The sequence below is a fragment of the Mercenaria mercenaria genome, chromosome 7 (assembly GCF_021730395.1).
Source record: "Mercenaria mercenaria strain notata chromosome 7, MADL_Memer_1, whole genome shotgun sequence".
NCBI classification, from domain to species: domain Eukaryota; kingdom Metazoa; phylum Mollusca; class Bivalvia; order Venerida; family Veneridae; genus Mercenaria; species Mercenaria mercenaria.
Genome location: NC_069367.1, coordinates 23,108,889 through 23,128,077, shown reverse-complemented (window position 1 = coordinate 23,128,077; position 19,189 = coordinate 23,108,889). Strand labels below are relative to the sequence as shown.

The 19,189-nt window shown below is 32.9% G+C and overlaps 1 protein-coding gene across 2 annotated transcripts; it reads left to right on the top strand.

Annotated features, from left to right (window-relative positions):
• The first annotated feature begins 8,787 nt into the window (after positions 1 to 8,787).
• Positions 8,788 to 16,989, top strand: LOC123555552 (uncharacterized). Of its 2 annotated transcripts, none has more exons than XM_045346161.1 (3): positions 8,788 to 8,938; positions 14,636 to 14,755; positions 16,618 to 16,989. In XM_045346161.1, the coding sequence occupies exons 1-3, from the start codon at positions 8,887 to 8,889 to the stop codon at positions 16,785 to 16,787; spliced, it is 342 nt and encodes a 113-aa protein (XP_045202096.1). In that variant the 5' UTR covers positions 8,788 to 8,886; the 3' UTR covers positions 16,788 to 16,989. The 2 variants fall into 2 exon arrangements, with proteins under 2 accessions (XP_045202096.1, XP_045202097.1); XM_045346162.2 differs by lacking the exon at positions 8,788 to 8,938 and adding an exon at positions 13,002 to 13,122.
• The last annotated feature ends 2,200 nt before the right edge of the window (positions 16,990 to 19,189 follow it).

Below are 19,189 nucleotides of genomic sequence, written 5' to 3'. Positions count from 1 at the left end.
AAGTGTGAACTGAGAAGTATGAACTATGAAATATGAACCACGAAGTGTGAACTTTGAAGTCTGAACTGTGAAGTGTGAACTATGAACTGTGAATTGTGAACAACGAAGTGTAAACTATAAAGTGTGAACTGTGAAGTGTGATCTATGAACTTTGAAGTGTGAAGTGAAAACTGATGTTTCTATATAATATATATATTATATATACATGTATATATACAGTTCACACTTCCTACTTCATACATAATGCTATATATATAGTATGAACTATGAAGTCACCACCGGGCTTTCGTAGTAACATTATATTTTTTGTAGTTGCATATTTGTTTGAACTGTAAAAAAGAAATATTCATAAGATAAAGCGCTGCTTTATGGCAGGATACAAACCATAACTAAATGGTGGTAAAACACTCTTCCAGCTGTTCTACGAAGAGCTGATGTGTTTAGTAAAAAATTAAAAAAAAAAAATTCCTTTTGAAGCATACGACACAATTGAGCAGTCAAGCAAAATGATAGCTGGCTATGTTTGACTGAATCTCCTTATGAGAGGTAATAAAAAGTGTAACACTCCTTACAGCCACTCGCACATGTTTCATACAGAAAGTCCAAGCAGTTTCGAATCGGGTGTAACAGTATCTGTAAATTCAAGAGTAAAATGTGCCAATCTCAGTTAACTTCAAAAATATGTTTTACTGGTTTAGTTTTCAAAGGATTCTGAGTCTTTAGGACAACTTACACATAAAATTGAACCATTTGATGATCTTGATCGAACACTTTATGCCTGATTTTGTACATTTTCTACAGAAGACAACTCTATTTTTATTATTAAAACAATGTATCGAATCAGACTTGAATTCATATATTGAAAAAGAATTCTAGCATAACACTGCTGTTATTGCTAATTTCAAGGGCAGTTGCAACATGAGATTAATGAGATTCAACAAGATCGCGTGTTGTTATCGTACGTTTTACGGGCGAAACGAAGATATATCGTCTCTTAACAAGGAAAATGAACACTTATCGATAAACATCCGAATTATTACTCGTTTTATCTAGATTTTTACAAGTATTATGTCGTAAAAGTGTTAATGTATATTTGTTTCCTGTTCGGGATTAATATGCGTTATCCTTATACTAGTAACATGTGTATTCTTATTTCACTTTATTTCAATTAAATATTTAGCTTATTTTGCTGAAATACCCTACTATCTATCAAATGGAAAAGTAAAACTAGATAACATAATTAAAATCAAAAGAAACACTCTTTTAAATATGTCTAATTTTCAGAATTTCTGAAAACAAACAATAAAACCTCAAATAAATCTCTAACAGAGTAAATGAACAGTGTCATAAAATATAATGCTTAAACTTAACCTCGGCATTCATGTTGCTGTTTCATTTCCTGTCAACTCTTTTTGTTTCTAAATTTGTAATATTGCATGCATTTACTGTTAACTCATCGTTAGTGAAAAATTAAAATTAGAAACCGAAAGCGACACTACGTTTGTGAACACGTGAAAGGGGATGTATCAATGAAGATAAAGGCTTTTCAAATGTCTAGGGGTACGGGTTGTTAGTAGCGTGTTCTCAATGCCTCTAGACCATAGCAGATTACGTGAAAATATCACCGTACTGTACATCTATACAAACATTTGTTCAAGAATGTCGTAAACAGTTTATTAATATTTGCTGCTCACTTCTTACCGCGCATATGTATTTCATTTACATTGTATAATGTGACAGTCGCTTATTGTTCAGTCTGAAGGGCTATGTACATGTTATACCATGCTACTATATATATAACGATATGAGTGTTCATATGCGTATGATACGTTAATTGGTTAATTAATTCTATTTTACTAAGACTAGTGACTAACTTGATGTAATCCATTTGAATATTATCTAAAACTAACTCACTTTATTATATATTTTCATTTTATTTACGATTACTATGCAATTCAAAATAAAATAGTTTACTGATGTTTTATTTGAAAGAAATAAACTGACCAGTATTTTGAGGTGATCAACATAAAATGTTTTCTTTTAATGGTAACATGATTCGTTACTTTTACCATTGTTTGTTTTGAAAAGAATTGATGATTCGGTCATTATTTTCATTTAGTTTCGTTTTAATCAAACCATTGATATTATATCGTTGCAATAATTCTGTTAATATAATCAATGCTACAATAAATGGACAACGTCTTTTTAATTTAAAATGTTCTCAGCTTATACATGAATTAATCCATCAAAATTTCTTTTCAAACAAAGAAGCAAAGACAAGAAATAATCTTCCTTGACACTAAGTGCATATCGTCTAAATAAACAAGTAAATAGAAACCCAAATCATGCTTGATGCACATGATTTTAAACGTGCACGTACTTCGTTTCATGTCGTGTTATTTTCCTTAAAGACGGCACGAATGTTTGTGCATTGTCGGTCGGAATGTTAAAAAGACTACATAAATGCATGTCCTTTAGACTGTAGACGTTGGAGTTACCAACTTTTAAAAAGCTTTTGACATCATATTTGTTTCACTTATTATACAATTATCGAATTTTAAAACGTTATTATAAATCCGTTTTCAAAACCAGTAGTTATATTTCAATCCATTCTATATATACAAATATATAAACAAACTACTACATTTAAATACTATTTTGGGTCTTTGTTAAGTGGATCCATTACATTGCATGTCATGTCCTTCTAACGGTAATATCACCATGAAAGCATTTTTAGATTATTATAATGGGACATACTATCATACTTAAAACTGTCATAGCCAGATTTTGCGGAACAATTACCAGTTTCGTTATAATTACATAAGGAAACTTTAATGCTACTAATGAGGATTTAGACCACGAAGAGTTTCATGTCTGTATTCGTTTTCTTCTACTTGAAGATAATTTACATCAATCGGAAAACCTTTTAAGTTTTTACATGTGTGTGCACGTACCGCTCGTAGCGTTGTTTATTATGGAAAAAGATAAATTGCACAAACAGACATGCTTACGATCTCTGATACTGTTGTTCAGACAACCCCATATTGTTTTATACATTTATAATGAGTATAAATCGTTTTGAGTATGAGATTTTAAAGATAAAAGTAGTCGTGAGTACTTGGTTAACCTATTGCGACATGGGCTTGTTTATTCAAGTTGATGATCTCTTCTTTAGCGTGGTATAACTACTTTAATGCTTAGCCTTGCAATTTGAGAAAGAAATCAGTCAACACCAAATCATAGAAAGAAAGAGTTATTTCACATAAGAAATGAATAGCATATGAATTGTGTATATTTTTCTACAAAACAATTGTCAGTTTACTTATATACATTGAATTTAAACTGACCATAAGTTTTTCTACAAAACAATTGTCAGTTTACTTATATAAATTGAATTTCAAAAAAGGACTGAATAAAAAGGCCACTATTTCGGACATTTCAACGCCTTTAAAAACTCACCATTTGTTAAGAACTCTTATACATCTTCGTTTTGGTGCATTTGCAATAATGTTCCAGTGATAAAATTTTACAAAACCAGGTGTAACGTAGATGTCAGCAAATGTTTATCTTTATTTCTTTACAAATTTTGTAAAGGGGACAACTTTTTGAGTATATTTTAACTATCCATCGTACGGGAGATACGGCAGAACATGTAATTGTCAGAAATAGTGTTGGTATAGATGTTGTTCGTTTATCAAATAGTTCTGTTTTGATGTTATACTCCTAAATCTTAAAAATCATTCAGTCAGTTTAACGAGGGTCTTGACTACCGTCTCACTAAATTTCCTTACGTTGGTTATCATTATCATACAAATATGGGAAACAACTTGCTTATTACAGAAATTACAGAAATTACGGAAATTTAAAACTTTGTGCACATGTATATATTACCCGTACATCTATGCATGAAATGTGCAGGCAGTATGGTCGGTAACGCTCTTTTAATGTGGCTTTTTCTGTTGGACTTTTTGCCCTGTTTTAACCCCTGCAGCCACGATCTTATTAAATACTTCCTTTCTCTACATAAATTTTAAAAAACTATCGTATAGTGATTTTGTTACCTGTGTTTTCAGAAAATCAGTTTTCCAAAAACTGGATACTATTAGATAAATGAACACAGGGTTACTTCAGATGAAGTTTAATCAATTTTAAGTGATTTATTTTCTGAAAATGCCATTGCAAAATTATTTGTTTTGAAAAAACAAGTTATTTAAAACACTTGTGTCCTATATAACACTTGAATGGCAAAACATATTTGGGCTGATACTCGAACGTACAGAATTTTGTTGTACAAATCATTTCAGTCATTTTAATATGTCTTTTGATTATCAAGTTAATATTTCAACCAGCTAAACAATATATTTATCAACCTTGTGACATTCAACTTTGCAGCTAATACTAAAATGGCGTCATCTGCTTCCTATGGGGAAATAATCTACAAGGACAACGGCGTTCTCCAGTTTTTGGTCGAAAACTTATTCAGTCTCGGTGTTAATATGTCCTTGACATTTGGCGTACTGACCGAAGACTATGAGTGGACATTTATTGATCATATCCTGTGAATTTCAACATGCATCGGTTTGTTATTGTTCGAAAGCCGGGAGTACGCGTATTCAAAATAATTTATTTTTCACTGCAATATACGCATCCATCTTCGAAATTTGCCGAAGCGTAATAATTATTCTCTTCTGCAAACAGGCATTACGCAAGCAGACGAAACTGACATTTTTGACCACCTAAAAATGTTAAAAAGTAACGGAACAGAAGACTGCATTTTTTAAGAATATGGTAACTTTTAAGTAAACAAGCGGTTTAACCCTGCTTTAAACAAATACAACGCCTTTTTGTATGATTAAATGTTAACTTATTATAAAGTTGCAAAGCCACTTTATACATTTATCTAAATGTAACAACACATTAAATAGCTGTTCTATTTAATTATATATAAAATTGATATATTTCCAATGGCCGCAGCACCCATCAGGACCAATTGTAAATGTCTGTAACTTACATGTTCTTGAAGAATATTGTCAGTGCTGAATAAAAGTCAAAAGAAAAGTGGGGGTCAGGTTTGATGCAAGAAAAATATTTCCAATCAAACACACAAACTGCAAAATCAGCAAAAGAATGAGACCCAAATTGTAGTGGTGGTGTTTGATTTAAGTTTCCATGGATTTTGTTTCATGTTATGTTTATGTTTTTATATACCTACATGTCAAGCATAGATCTATCATATGATTTCAGCAAAACAATTGCAAAGAAAATAAGAAAAAAAGGTCTACAGAGCAACAAAACTGAGGATTATTTGAGTCTGCCATTATGCGACTAGCATTCTTTTCGCGCCATCTTCCTATTTAGTGTCTGTTTGCCTATTATACATTCTGTCCGTGGCGTATTGAATATGGGGTTTTCACTAAATACAAGGTTATCATTAAGATACAAGTATTGTGTGTAGAATGTCCGTCCCTAGTTCAATGGGTAAACATTGAAAACTTATCTTTAGATTTTTCAAAAATACCATCCTTGGCTTTTTCGAACAATATTCAGATAAAATTCGCTTTAATCCTATGCAAATACGATAGCAAATATAAGCAGGCTGTGACATGTGTACACATGACATTGATCTCCTAAATTTTCTTTTGAGTCTAGCCCGGTGATTTCGTAAGATAAGATTATTTCAAAATGTTTTGTATTAGATAAAGCATGCTTAACTTGAACGATTTCAGTTTCAATATATTCTGTTTAGCAGGGTAATAAATATCTGTTGTCCTAGGTAACGTGTGAGGGATACGCTTTTATCGTCCGCTTATTGTTATTTCAATGTCACTACGGCGAAAATGGATTTTTGGAAAATTGCATTAATTTTTGTATTGATTAAACCCTTTAAAAGAGACTCGTAATGTCTCCCGCAATTCTTATCAGTTCAAAGATACAGGATTGCTGCTGATTTAGAAATCAAATATTAATTTCATTGAAGGTGATGACATATTTCTTGAAATAAGAAGCACCCGTCCTTAACAGCACAGGGCTGTGACCAAAACTGTTAAAGCTCTACATTGTAAATCCCCTGCTTCTATAAGGGATTTCATAAGTGTATAGAAACTAAAGATCACAAGATACGCTATAATAAGCATGTACAATTTATATGACGATCGTAACGAACACAAAACGCACTGACAACGAATAAATGTTTGTGTTACAGAAAATCATGACGTTTGAAGAAATATTTTTTATTATATTCCTACATAAATTCTGTGAAAAAAAATCGGCTTGTATTTTACAATTTTATATATAACAGGCAGAAAAATAAATCGTATTGTACCTTTTAAATTCTCCATATTGTACCTTTTGTATTGTATGCTGCTGAACTATATTCATTAATATACATGACCTGACACAGTTCTATAAAAAGCGCACATAAAACTTCACTTAGTTCCATTTTTTATATCGATAAACATTGAAATTTTCGCTCAATAATAAAACAACAAACAAAAAGGTAAAGGTATATAATACAAGAGGGTCATGATGACCCTGGATCGCTCACCAGAATAATATGAGCTACATGTTTCAAATGTCAAACTGATGATTTTTAGAAATTTTTTGGAAGATTTTCCGATGTACAATCAAGTAACCGCTGGGGCGGGGCCAATTTTACCCCGGGGTCATGATTTGAACAAAGTTTGTAGAAGTCTACTAGGAAATGTTACATATCAAATATCTAAGATCTAGACCTTCTGGTTTATTTTTAGAAAATTTATGAAGATTTCCCTATGTACAATCAAGTAACCCCTGGGGCTAGGTCAATTTGACCCTGGGGGTCAAGATTTGAACAACTTTTGTAGAGGTTCACTAGGCAATGCTACATGTCAAATATCTAAGCTCTAGGCCTTCTGGTTTATTTTTAGAAAAATCTTCAAAATTAAGATTTAAACAAAGTTTGTAGAAGTCCACTAGGCAATGCTACAAGTCAAATATCTAAGATCTAGGCCTTCTGGTTTATTTTTAGAAAATTTTTAAAGATTTTTCCATGTAAAACAAAGTGACCCCTGGGGCGGGGTCAATTTTAACCCCGGGGGTCATGATTTGAACAAATTTTGTAGAGGTCTACTAGGCAATGCTACATGTCAAATATCTTAGCTCTAGGCCTTCTGGTTTATTTTTAGAAAATTTTGAAGATTTTTCAATGTACAATCAAGTAACCCCATGGAGCGGGGTCAATTTGACCCCGGGGGTCATGATTTGAACAAATTTTGTAGAAATCTACTAGGCAATGCTACACGTCAAATATCTAAGATCTAGGCCTTTTGGTTTATTTTTAGAAATTTTTGAAGATTTTCCTATGTAAAATCAAGTGACCCCTGAGGCGGGGTCAATTTTGACCCCGGGGGTCATGATTTGAACAAATTTTGTAGAGGTCCACTAGGCAATGCTTCACACCAAATATCTAAGCTCTAGGCAATGCTACATGTGAAATATCTAAGCTCTAGGCCTTCTGGTTTATTTTTAGAAATTTTTTGAAGATTTTCTTATGTAAAATCAAGTGACCCCTGGGGCGGGGTCAATTTTGACCCCGGGGTCATGATTTGAACAACTTTAGTAGAGGTCCACTATGCAATGCTACAGGTCAAATATCTAAGCTCTAGGGCTTCTGGTTTTTGAGAAGAACATTTTCTAAGATTTTTCTATGTAAAATCAAGTGACCCCTGGGGCGGAGTCAATTTTGACCCCGGGGTCATGATATGAACAAAATTGGTAGAGGTCCACAAGGCAATGCTTCACACCAAACATCTAAGCTCTAGGGCTTCTGGTTTTTGAAAAGAAGATTTTTAAAGTTTTTCCTTTCGGTTGCCATGGCAACCAGAGTTCTGCATGGAATTCAATTCTTTGAACAATTTTTGTAGAGCTTCACCCAAGGAACATTCCTGTGAAGTTTGGATGAAATTTGCCTAGCGGTTTATGAGGAGATGTCGTTTGAAGTAAAAGTTTACGGACAACGGACGACGGACGGTGACCCATCCTAATAGCTCACCCTGAGCCTTTGGCTCTGGTGAGCTAAAAAAGGTCATTACATGTATAACAGTAGCTCGATCTGGGATGCTGTGTTCGGCTCGAGTGGATTTTTGCCGATCGCATCTCACGAGGTGCGCAATTACTGTTATAATAACCCTTTTTTATTAAATGATAAAATGCAATACCCTTGCATTCAAAAAAAATATTGATAAGCATTGTGCACTTTATTAAATTCAACATGTAATAGTATATATGAGTTATTACATGGAACTACAGAAAGCAATTATTGTCGCATAAAGGAGTCTTTTGTCAATGTGTGTACATTCTCAGGGCACGGTCAATGTCGGTTCGTTGTTAGGGTACGACCTTACACGCAAAAACTTTAAAATCACAACACTTACATAACTCTAAATAACGCCTATTTTAGGCATAACAATTTATCAAAATTTTACTTGCGCTTGGCATTATTTCCTAGTCGTACTTCACATATATTTCATGGTGAAGAAATGCCATCTCCGTAAATAAGTATTTCAGAAGACTAATATTTCCAAACATAAAGTTACAAAATATCACAAACATAATGCTAAATGTTCTTTCTCTAGATATGCTGATTGGATTGACTTGAAACGACATTTAGTTTATTCCTGCATGACCACACCAAAAAGTCTATATTAATGCTTATTTACATTTAAGTTTAGGTGTTTATCAAAAATCAAAATCTTTGAACATATCACGCTCCTATGGTTACAAAAAATTTGAAATGACGGTTGAAAAAAAAAACACATTTCGATAAATGTGATAACAGCAGAATGTTTACTCATTTGGAGGTCGGACTGCGTTCTAGAAGGATAAGCAAAGAGAACACTACTTTTGAAAATGAGGAATTTGAATGCCTTGTACTTTTGTATTTTACTTATTGCGATTGCAGGTAAGTAATACTTAAAAATTCATTTCGAAAATCGAAAAAGCTACATTTTCTTTGTAATTATATATAATATATAAAATTCTTGCTTAAATGTAAACCTTTTAGATAAACATCAAAGAAATTATAAGAAATAAAAAGAGTGCACCGGCGTTGAATAATTTGTAATGATTTAAATATATAATGTTTCAATATAATATATAATTCAAAATTTAGATAGCAGTTTAAATGGAGGTATATAATGAGAAATGTTGAATAGGTATATATACGAATCCTTTAAAGAAAAATATTGAAGGAATTTGTTAATAAAATTCATCAAGTCTTAATGAAAAATGGTATGATAGAGATTATAAAAGAAAATAAAAACGAATTCTATAGAATGGGACAAAAACCAGAAAACAAATTTACGTGAGGCAAAAACGGTTCAGTTACGGGAAAAGCAAATACATTGTGTATCTCTAAATAGAAAAAAAATAAGAGTAAAAATCCAAAATAATGTCTGAAAAACAGGAAATTAAAGATAAGATCATACCATTATGACAGTATGAAAGGTGAATTGTTATTTGGGGCTGCTTTTTAGTTTCTTTAACGACCTTTGCGTCATAATCGTCTACGCGTAACTGAGATGCGTAACTTACAGAAGATATCATATGACATCAAGCGTAAATATTTAATTAGAAAACTTGACTATGTGGCTAATATATTATTTTATTATACCTCACATAAATGTCCAAAGCAAATTTCCCATTAGTTTAACTTGAATAATATATTATATTCCCCAGTGATTTTATATCACATGCGCAAAATCGTTACTTTCAATTTCTGCGCAGGTGATATGATCCATAATTTCATATCACATGCGCAACAGTGTTATTTTGTTTTTCTGTACATGTGATATTAGTTTTTCATATCACCCGTTGAGAGATTGATACTTTCGCATTGATTAAAAAGACTGAGTCGATAAATTTTCAGACGAGGCGCTTATATAATTATACGTTAGGATTAAATTACCCTTTTCTGGTGCTCTTGCATGTGCGAACACGGCCGTTTCTTTTTTATGCTACGTGCAAAATATTTCGAAAACAATTTTTCATCAAATATTGAATCAAAACTACCACAATAAGTTTGGAAATGATCTAACTAAGAAAATGAGTGCTCACACATATATGTTTCGTTTAGAAAAAAGAAAGTTATCGCCGTTTTTCGAATGCTACTGATTGACGCAATGTTGAAATATTAGAATAAATATAGGGGTCAGCGATATGTAAACGTCTCGACTAAATCTATGAAAAAAGTCTTATTACACAGCAAAGTCGCCACAAATTATGAGCGCTAACAAGTAAAGACTCTTTAGTTCTGTCTTCATTATTTGTTTAGTAATTACTTTTTAATGTTTAAAAATTATTATGTTGATTTTCAAGTAAATGCTTTGACCCTTATAAGCTTTCTGTATAATAAAATAAATATTGCATTCCTGAGAGGATGATATGAAAAATGTTCACCGCGAGATATATGAATATTGACCGAGGCGCCAGTAAGTGTTTTATCATGGAACATCGAAGGACAATCCACCTGTTTTGACCATGAAGACTTTTTGGATTTAGTTTACTATTATGACATACTTTTACTTAGTGAAACTTGGAGCGTAGGAATGATAATTTTTCTTGGTTGGTTATGAATGTTTCTCAATACATAGAACAGAATCTTTTTCAAATCGAAACAAAAGGGGTCACGGTGGAGTGTGCCTGTTTCATAGAGATGTTCTTAAAAATGGTATCGAAATCGTTGAAACTTACAGTAATGGTATATTTTGGGTAAAATTGAGCAAGGACTTTTTACAATGATTATGATGTATATAGGTTTTCATGTGGTTTCCCTTAGTACGTTATTTTACTATACATGATCTACCATAAACCTGTACAGATTGGTTTTAGTCTTAGATGTATATCATCAATCAATGATAGTGAATTCATTTATATTGATGACTTGAAATGGGACAATGAAGATACGAAAAGATCAATAATTATAGAGATATAATTGGATTTTCAGTTCATTGATTTTTTTAAATTAAATATTTTATATCAGGTGATTACACATCTCTTGATTTAAAGGTCTCGTCCCTAATAATACCAGGCTCTGATCAATACTTTTAAAACTCTACATGGTTGTAATTCGCGGTGTCGAAAACTAAAATTCATGTAGGCGGGTCATTTTAACTTTTTTGGGTCGAACTAATTCCAACATAAACGTTTTGGTGTGGAATAAATAGTACAATGTACGTAAGGAAATGAAACATAGAAAAAGTCCTCAAAAATATTAAAGCACATTTATGAGATATTGCATCTGGAATTCTGAAGTAACGTCTACAACTAATGCTTACAGTGTGGCCGTTACTGTGGACCAAATGCTGTATTGTTCTTCTACTGGTAAACTACAGCATAAATGTATTCTTTGAATATCAGCCAAATAGATATTTTAAGATCTCTAGCACTTGCTGGTAGCTTACCTTTAGTATATTACCATCTTTATCATAAAGCGTTGGGGTGTCAAAATTTAGAACAGAATTTCTGACCAAATTTATAAAAATATATTTCTAAAACGGAGTTCCGGTATTGGAGTTAAAAGGTTTAAACACCAAACATGTGTATCTCAAAGTAAGAAACAAGAAAAAATGCATTTATCGGGGATTCGTGAAATAGAAATTTAATCACAATGTTACTGCAGATGGATTGGGTACTTGGTAATATCAAATTTACTTCTGTTACATTGACATTTACACCATTGATTCCAAAGTCAGTAGGGAACGCAATCAAGGTATGAAATTTTTCAACCCTCGCGTTATTGATCGCAAATCAGTCTACAGAAAGACGGACTAATAGACGGCTGATATGAAGCAACCCCATTTTTGGCGGCTGATATAATAATGTCAATTAAAATGTATATTTCATCTTACTGGAAAACCAAAGTATGAATTTGTACAACATTTTTTATTTGTACTTTTTTACGTTCTTACGGCTTACTGATGATTACTACATTACATATAAATGTGAGTGTTTTTCTTCATATACCGATATTCTTTATCTTTAGCTAAGCCAAATAGTTTCTACATTACAGATAATTTGCTAATGATACAAAATAGTTTTGTGGAAAAAAAAAGCTCAAATGTATCCTTAAAACTTTTTGTATTACGATTATACGCAATTATTGCTGGTGAACATACGAACTAAATCACCATCACAATATACCAGACCAATTACGGGAAATCAGTACAAATGAACACGCACATGTCACAGCAAGTCCACTAACCCAATAAGATTAGTTTCGATGCTGCTTTATATACGAGCCCGAATTGTACTACACAATCTTACTGGTTCAACATTTGCAGTTGTATACTCAAATCTCTGCTTTCATGCCTCACAAATCAGTAGTGACATTATAGTCTTTTTAACCGATTGGGACCAGAGAAGCTATATTTTCTCTCTCTGAATGTTAACTGGATCTCGAGGATATATAGCGATAGTTTGCATTAAGGGATATAATCATATTCAGAACAGTTAACTTTCCCATACGTGAGATCCGCTAGGATACAAGTTCGCATTATAAATTATAGTATAGTAGAGAAAATTTATACGAACTAAATCACCATCACAATATACAAGACCAATTACGGCAAAGCGCCGATCAGTACAAACGAACACGCATAATGGCTAAAGTCCTTTATTTATGAAATAAACAATTCTTCTTCTTTTTCTTCTGAAAGTGATTAAAGTGAAATTGTCAATGCAGTTCCTACGCAATAAAAAAGTGGAAACTCCACAGGTCGCTCACACGACAGACACGAAATGTTGAGCAGAAACAACTTATAATTTTGTGTACATCAATAACAAAATATAAAGAACAAATAATTGAGTTTGAATAAAATGCTATGTCTGGGCCTCATTTGATGCAGACGACTAAATTTTTTTTTGGGAGGAGCCAACAGTAAATGTCGACAACTTGTAAGATCTTTATCCCATAACTGTTATAAGAAGGTAGGTCGTTCTTTATTGCTTCAGTTTGCGTTTGGCGCACGTCCTGTAACCTTCTGAAAACAGTATTTGCCTACACGTTTAATTTGAAAAACCAAACGTTTCTGAAAATGAATAACTTAAATGCATTTTGTTTGGGTTTTCTAATTGTTTGCGTTTTGGGTGAGTAAAATATATTTTTACGCATGAATTTAACGCTTTTTATTTTATTATGGTAATTACTCGTATTCTTTGGTTTCTTAATAGTGTCCTTCTTCCTGCGAAAACTGCTCTATTATTAAACAAATTTTGCTTTGACTAAATTTAATAAAAAAAAGTATCTTATATAATTCTTAGGAAATCAAGTTTTTAAAATGTAAAGGATGCAATTACGACTTGTTTATACTAGGAGCTTTGTCAAAATATGCCTATTTTACAATTTTTAAATATATAATTATTCAATATATATGTTATTTCCTATATCTAATGTTTAAAGAAAGTCACATTGACAATTCAGTGGAAGATTTCTAAAAATATGTTTCAGTTCAGTGTGGCGGTCGTAAAATGTCTTCCCGTACTTAGGCTTGGTATTGTTATATTTTCTGGTCTTTTGGCAATACAGACAGTATAATTTATAAATATGTTATTAAGGAGAGAGTTTCAAATAAGATTGGTTTTCTACTCAATCCTTCACGCTTTAATTATGTAGCGTTTCATGCTGTAAATGTATATTATTTATCTGAATAAAATATTGTTTAAACCAAATATGTTACACACTTTCTAGAAGAAAATTACGTAAAACACATTGTTTATAAAGTTAATTCGGATGAGCTGAAGGCAGGTCGATTCCCGATTTAAGCCGTGCTTATATAAATTCTCTTCCACGTAGACTTGGGAATATTTTTTTTTTTTTTTGGTTGGATTTAACGTCGCACCGACACATGATAGGTCATATGGCGACTTTCCAGCTTTAATGGTGGAGGAAGACCCCAGGTGCCCCTCCGTGCATTATTTCATCACGAGCGGGCACCTGGGTAGAACCACCGACCTTCCGTAAGCCAGCTGGATGGCTTCCTCACATGAAGAATAATCTGAGTGTACAGAAATAATATCATTTATAGATTTTGTTCAAACTTGGTATGAATCATCATTGCTAACTCAAATAGAGTAAATTGTCGGGATATTTATATCGACTTACTTAAACAGTAATTACGGGACAAAACTTTTTCATATATCTCCTAACAACTCCTAAACTTTCATTATATAAACCTAGTCAAGATATATAATGTTGTTTCGGATGATCATACTTCTATAGAGCTATCTCTGTTGAATATTTAACTCTTATTCATAGAAATTGTTTGTTTGTTTGTTTGTTAGTTTGTTTTACCACAAACTTTCGATATTATGAGACAGAAATACTGTCTATTTCAATCAGGCAGAGGACGATGTAGAGTAACCTATTTAAGCTATTGGACCAGTAATGACTGCCTTTTCCGTTCGATTACGTATTTCGGCATTCTCCGTTTTTATAGAAAATCGTTTTCGGTTATGAGCGAAGGGTGCCGAAACAGCATTACGAACAATACCGTTTTATACATAATCGCACGGAAATTGTCGAGTGTCATTATGGTCGCACTACCTTTATGATGAAGCTTTAGTAGAATTGTGCACTTTTAATGCTTTCTGTTCTTTTCAGTTTCAAGTGTATCAGCGATCAAATGTTACGTTTGCGTAGGATGCAATGACCCTTTTGATGAGAGTAATGCTCACACAGCTACCTGCGCAGGATCCTGTGTGAAAACAAAGACGGATGGAAGTAAGATAATTTCACTAAATCATTATAAATAAAACAGACTTACAGGGGAATATGTAACATTTGACATTTCTATTTAGAAAGAACTTAATGAAACATTAAAACTGGTGAATAAAACATATGAAAATCAGACTACAAACGAAACTGATATGTTAAAGATAGAACTTCAATTTCTTGTACATTTTAATATACACTTTTTTTGTACAAACTAAGAATGCTGTATTGTGACCTACAAAGTGTGATTATCTATGTTATTGATTGGGTAATGGCTATATAAGGAGATATGGTAATGTCATTCTGCCCTAAATTGCTGCCGTGTCATTAAATGAATTGTTTGCAAATGGTTATATCTTCTTTGTTTGTAATCCGATTTTCATAATTTTTTTGCCAGTTTTAATGTGTCACTAATCTCCTTCTTATAAGAATTGTAGCCGAAGGTTGCAAATTCCATCATAACTTGTAGCGACAAAAACGTCTTTTTACAGGTTAATTATTGAACTATTACTTGTTATTATATACCTTACCATATAAAGAATCAAAAAAAGCCGTTGATAGATTACTACTTGCACAGTATGCCTGTCGTGTCATGATTATATTGACCCCACTGACGTCGACGTCACGTAGTAACGTAACAGACGGATGAAAGGGTGTTGGATTGTTTCTTGATCGATTCTGAATTATAATATGCTCGTCTCTGTTAAAACACTCTTACCCTGGAATGACGTCACGTTAACGTGCGGTGATGTCTAAGTTTTTTTTGCGACCAAGAAAGAGCGCTTCTATATTTTATCTACTGTTTTAGATTAAGGACACATTAGAATCGAAATACTTTATAGCAAAAGTGTGGTTTAACACTATTTATACACTCGGGTGGTAATACGTCGTACAAATATTTTCACTCGGGCTGCGCCCTCGTGAATTATTACGCCCGACGTATAACCGCCCATCGTGCATAAATAGTGTTAAAGCACTCTTTTGCTATAAAGTATTTCTGAATTATTGCTGACTTTGCGAATAAAAATATGCGATACAACTGACACAAGATGCTACAAAATATGAAAATTGATAATACCAAGCTAATAATATTGCAACATCAGAAGACTTCTTGCTCACAGCATGTCGTTGGTCTTTTAGTTAACTTAAAAATGTAAATGCCTACATTTCTCTAACCTAGTTACTTTTTTGGAGGCCAAAATGAAATAGTATATAATGAAAAGGTTAATAAACGGTTTGATTATGTCTTCTAGCCATAATGATAAACCTTGTTTCAAAATTCACCACTAGTTTTGCCATTATGGCAAGAAGGCACACTCAAGCCGTACATTAGCTCTATTACACGTTTTTCTGCTTGTACATAAAATTTCGTTATTTCACAGGTTAATATTTCCAGTTATTTTCGTGTCTTGCCCGATATTGAGACCGAAAATTAATTCAAAATGTCAAATAGGTATTCAAACTGTATATAGTTATTGTGCAAATGAAGCTGGAAGAAAAAAGGCTCGAATTTCTGAGAACCAGCTATTGCAATATATAAACCAAAAATAAAGGTTGTTTCCTTTGAGCGTAACTGCTCGATGGTATATCAGTATATTTGTACTTTACTGATAGTACTTAAGCATAATGAGCGTGCCGCTGACCAGCTAAATTTGTTCAAGTATTACATACCCGAAAATATTAATATTTTCAAAATGATACATGTACTTTCACAACATATAATTTTGTATATTTTATGCAGGTATTGCACAACATAAAATAAACTACTATTTACGTACGCGTTCAGGAAGTTTCACAAGCTACTGCTATATATTGATTAAGATATAAACTTTTAACGAATAGAAGTTATAATTTTTTATTTTTTGTTACAGTTGTAGGTAGACTTTGCTCACCTATTAGCGGCGGAGACGATTGTGAAAGCAAGGATGGAGTTGAAATGTGTTCTTGCACGAACGATCTGTGTAACAGTGCGTCGGGAATGAGCTTTCCCCTCGTCGGCCTCTGTCTTTCCATTTTCACAATGTTTCTGTGGGTAAAATAATGGAAACGAAAACGGACGTGTGCATTATTTTAGACTTTGTAGTTCATTTCAAATTTTCAGTAAGAAGTATTGTACAAATTTTTAGGTCGTTTATTTCATTTTATTTGTAAGTTTTTCAGTCTATATTCAATTCTTAGCATGATTGTACTGTTACTTGTATAAATATATATCCACTCTTCTGTATTAAAATTATACCAATGGATAGCAGTGTCCAATAAAAAATTATCTGAAAAATTCTAGTGAAATCGTATAAAACAGATATTTAAAATGATTGCTTCTATTCATTGCAGAATTACTTCATTAGTTTTAAGCACAGGCACTTGGGGTCAGGACCTATATCTTCCTCCCCCCCTACTCCCCGCCCCCCCCCAACCCCCCCCCCCTCCGCCCTTACCAACTATTTAAAATAGGCAATATATTTTAGCATTTTAACATGCATTGAGCATAGGTGAAGATCATTAAACGTGTTTTGTTACGATTTCAGTATGCTTTATCAATGTACTATTTTTACCATCAATGTTCTTCAAAAATAAAAATGTGCAACGGTGCAATTCCCACTAGGAAACAACAGTAGATTCAGCTTTTAAACTAGCACTAACCTATGAATCTCTGGTATCAATTGACGAGTCTGTAACAATTCTGTAAAATAACAACGGTCCTGACAACTGACATTCGCATTCCGACGAGAAATCAATCACTATCATAAATCGATCACTTTTACCTGTATGGGACGCTTTCCTGCTAACTGATCCCTGCGTTGTACTGCCCATATCGCTTTCGGTTACATAAATTAAAACGCTTACGACTACATTATACCAAAGGTGCTAACACGAGGACTGTTTACATCGTGCGACATGGCGTTTTCACTAGTTTTTACTTATGTTAACCCATGCTGGGCAACATTGATTCTGCCTTTGCGTCTTGTTTCATGACCCTAGGTCAAAAAACGTATTTTCGATACACGCGACACAAACGTTTAGGCTCTTTAAGCATATTTTTACTTAGTCAGGGGCCATAAATCTGATTTTACTGAGTGAAATCTGAAATAAAACTCCTGGTGCAAAGTTTTACATGCTGAGTAATATTCCTGTATGGTTTGACTCTAGGTCATATAATTTTTGGATTTTGATTTTCTTGCGACACAAACTTTTAAGCCCTTTATGTATATGTTTGACTGTCAAGGGCTATAGCTCTGATCTTACTATAAAATCCCAGGTGCACAACAACACATGCTGAATAACAATCCTATAATGTTTAATGACTCGTACAAACAAGGGCAAGACTGTGACCCCTACCCCTATAAAAAAAACGATTTTGGGACACAAAAAGGTATAACGGCATTATTTTGAGCCAATCGCATTTAAACTGTGAGTCGGCTGAATCATTACTAGACGAAATAGTTGAACTTGAGATTTCCAAAATGTTTTAAATTCGTGCAAGATGATTTCTTGGACAAGTACTTCCCACGACTCGTCCTCTTATAACGCACCATCACACCTTTAAACAAAAATGCACGACCCAAATTGTCAGTATATATATCTTTTACGCATGCGCGCAGAGCAACTGCAATTGAACATTTCAGACCTTCTTTAGATAAACAGCATGCGAGACTTATTTCTTAACAATGCTGAATTTAAAACTGCATTGCCTGACTTTTGTAGGAATTAGTTCATAATTTCTGAAGTGTTAAATGAACATTTTATACCTTTTGATTGCAATATCGGCTGTACAGATGATGATGATAATGTTGTTGCTGATGATGATCGTGATGAAGACGTTGACGGTGATACTGCTGATGATGATGGCGATGTCGTTTCTGATGATGACTGTTTAGGTTCCCAAGGTGATATAAATTACTTAAACCATTTATACAGTCCTGCTCTTCTTTACCTGACTATATTTGTCCAACCAGTATTACTAAAGCTATTGATGAGGAACAAGACGGAACTCCGCTGCAGGAATATTTTGAAAATGTTAAAAAACTATTGAGAAAAATTTCAATTCATTTTCACTTTGGCTTTCAAACTTCGTTTGGATTTACTTAAAACATAGAATTACCATTTTCCAGAAACGAGTTTATGTCAGCCAAAACAAATTCATACCTATAATCTAATAAATACATAAGAGTCCAGTAAAATGTTAAATCAAAAGTTTGTTTAACAACAAAGGACTAGATCTTCACTTATCTATATCAACAGCGTACAGAGTTTAAACAATTATAATAAAATGTAAATCACTTCAGAAGAAAGGGAAGTAACAAATGAAAATTTCGACAAAGGCGATGATTATTTACGTCACATCTGTGGGCTATTGAATTAGTAAAGCTAATTATAAACATAAAAAGTTTCAAAAATCTCTTTTTGATGTTCCGAAATAAAAAGTGATTGAAGACAGTCGAAAAA

What these genes read in the sequence shown, in the direction of transcription:
- LOC123555552 (XM_045346161.1), top strand. Translation starts at nt 8,887, where the DNA reads ATGAGGAATTTGAATGCCTTGTACTTTTGTATTTTACTTATTGCGATT. An exon ending in TTTACTTATTGCGATTGCAG is followed by an intron (nt 8,939 to 14,635) that starts GTAAGTAATACT and finishes TGTTCTTTTCAG; the next exon opens with TTTCAAGTGTATCAGCGATC. An exon ending in GAAAACAAAGACGGATGGAA is followed by an intron (nt 14,756 to 16,617) that starts GTAAGATAATTT and finishes TTTTTGTTACAG; the next exon opens with TTGTAGGTAGACTTTGCTCA.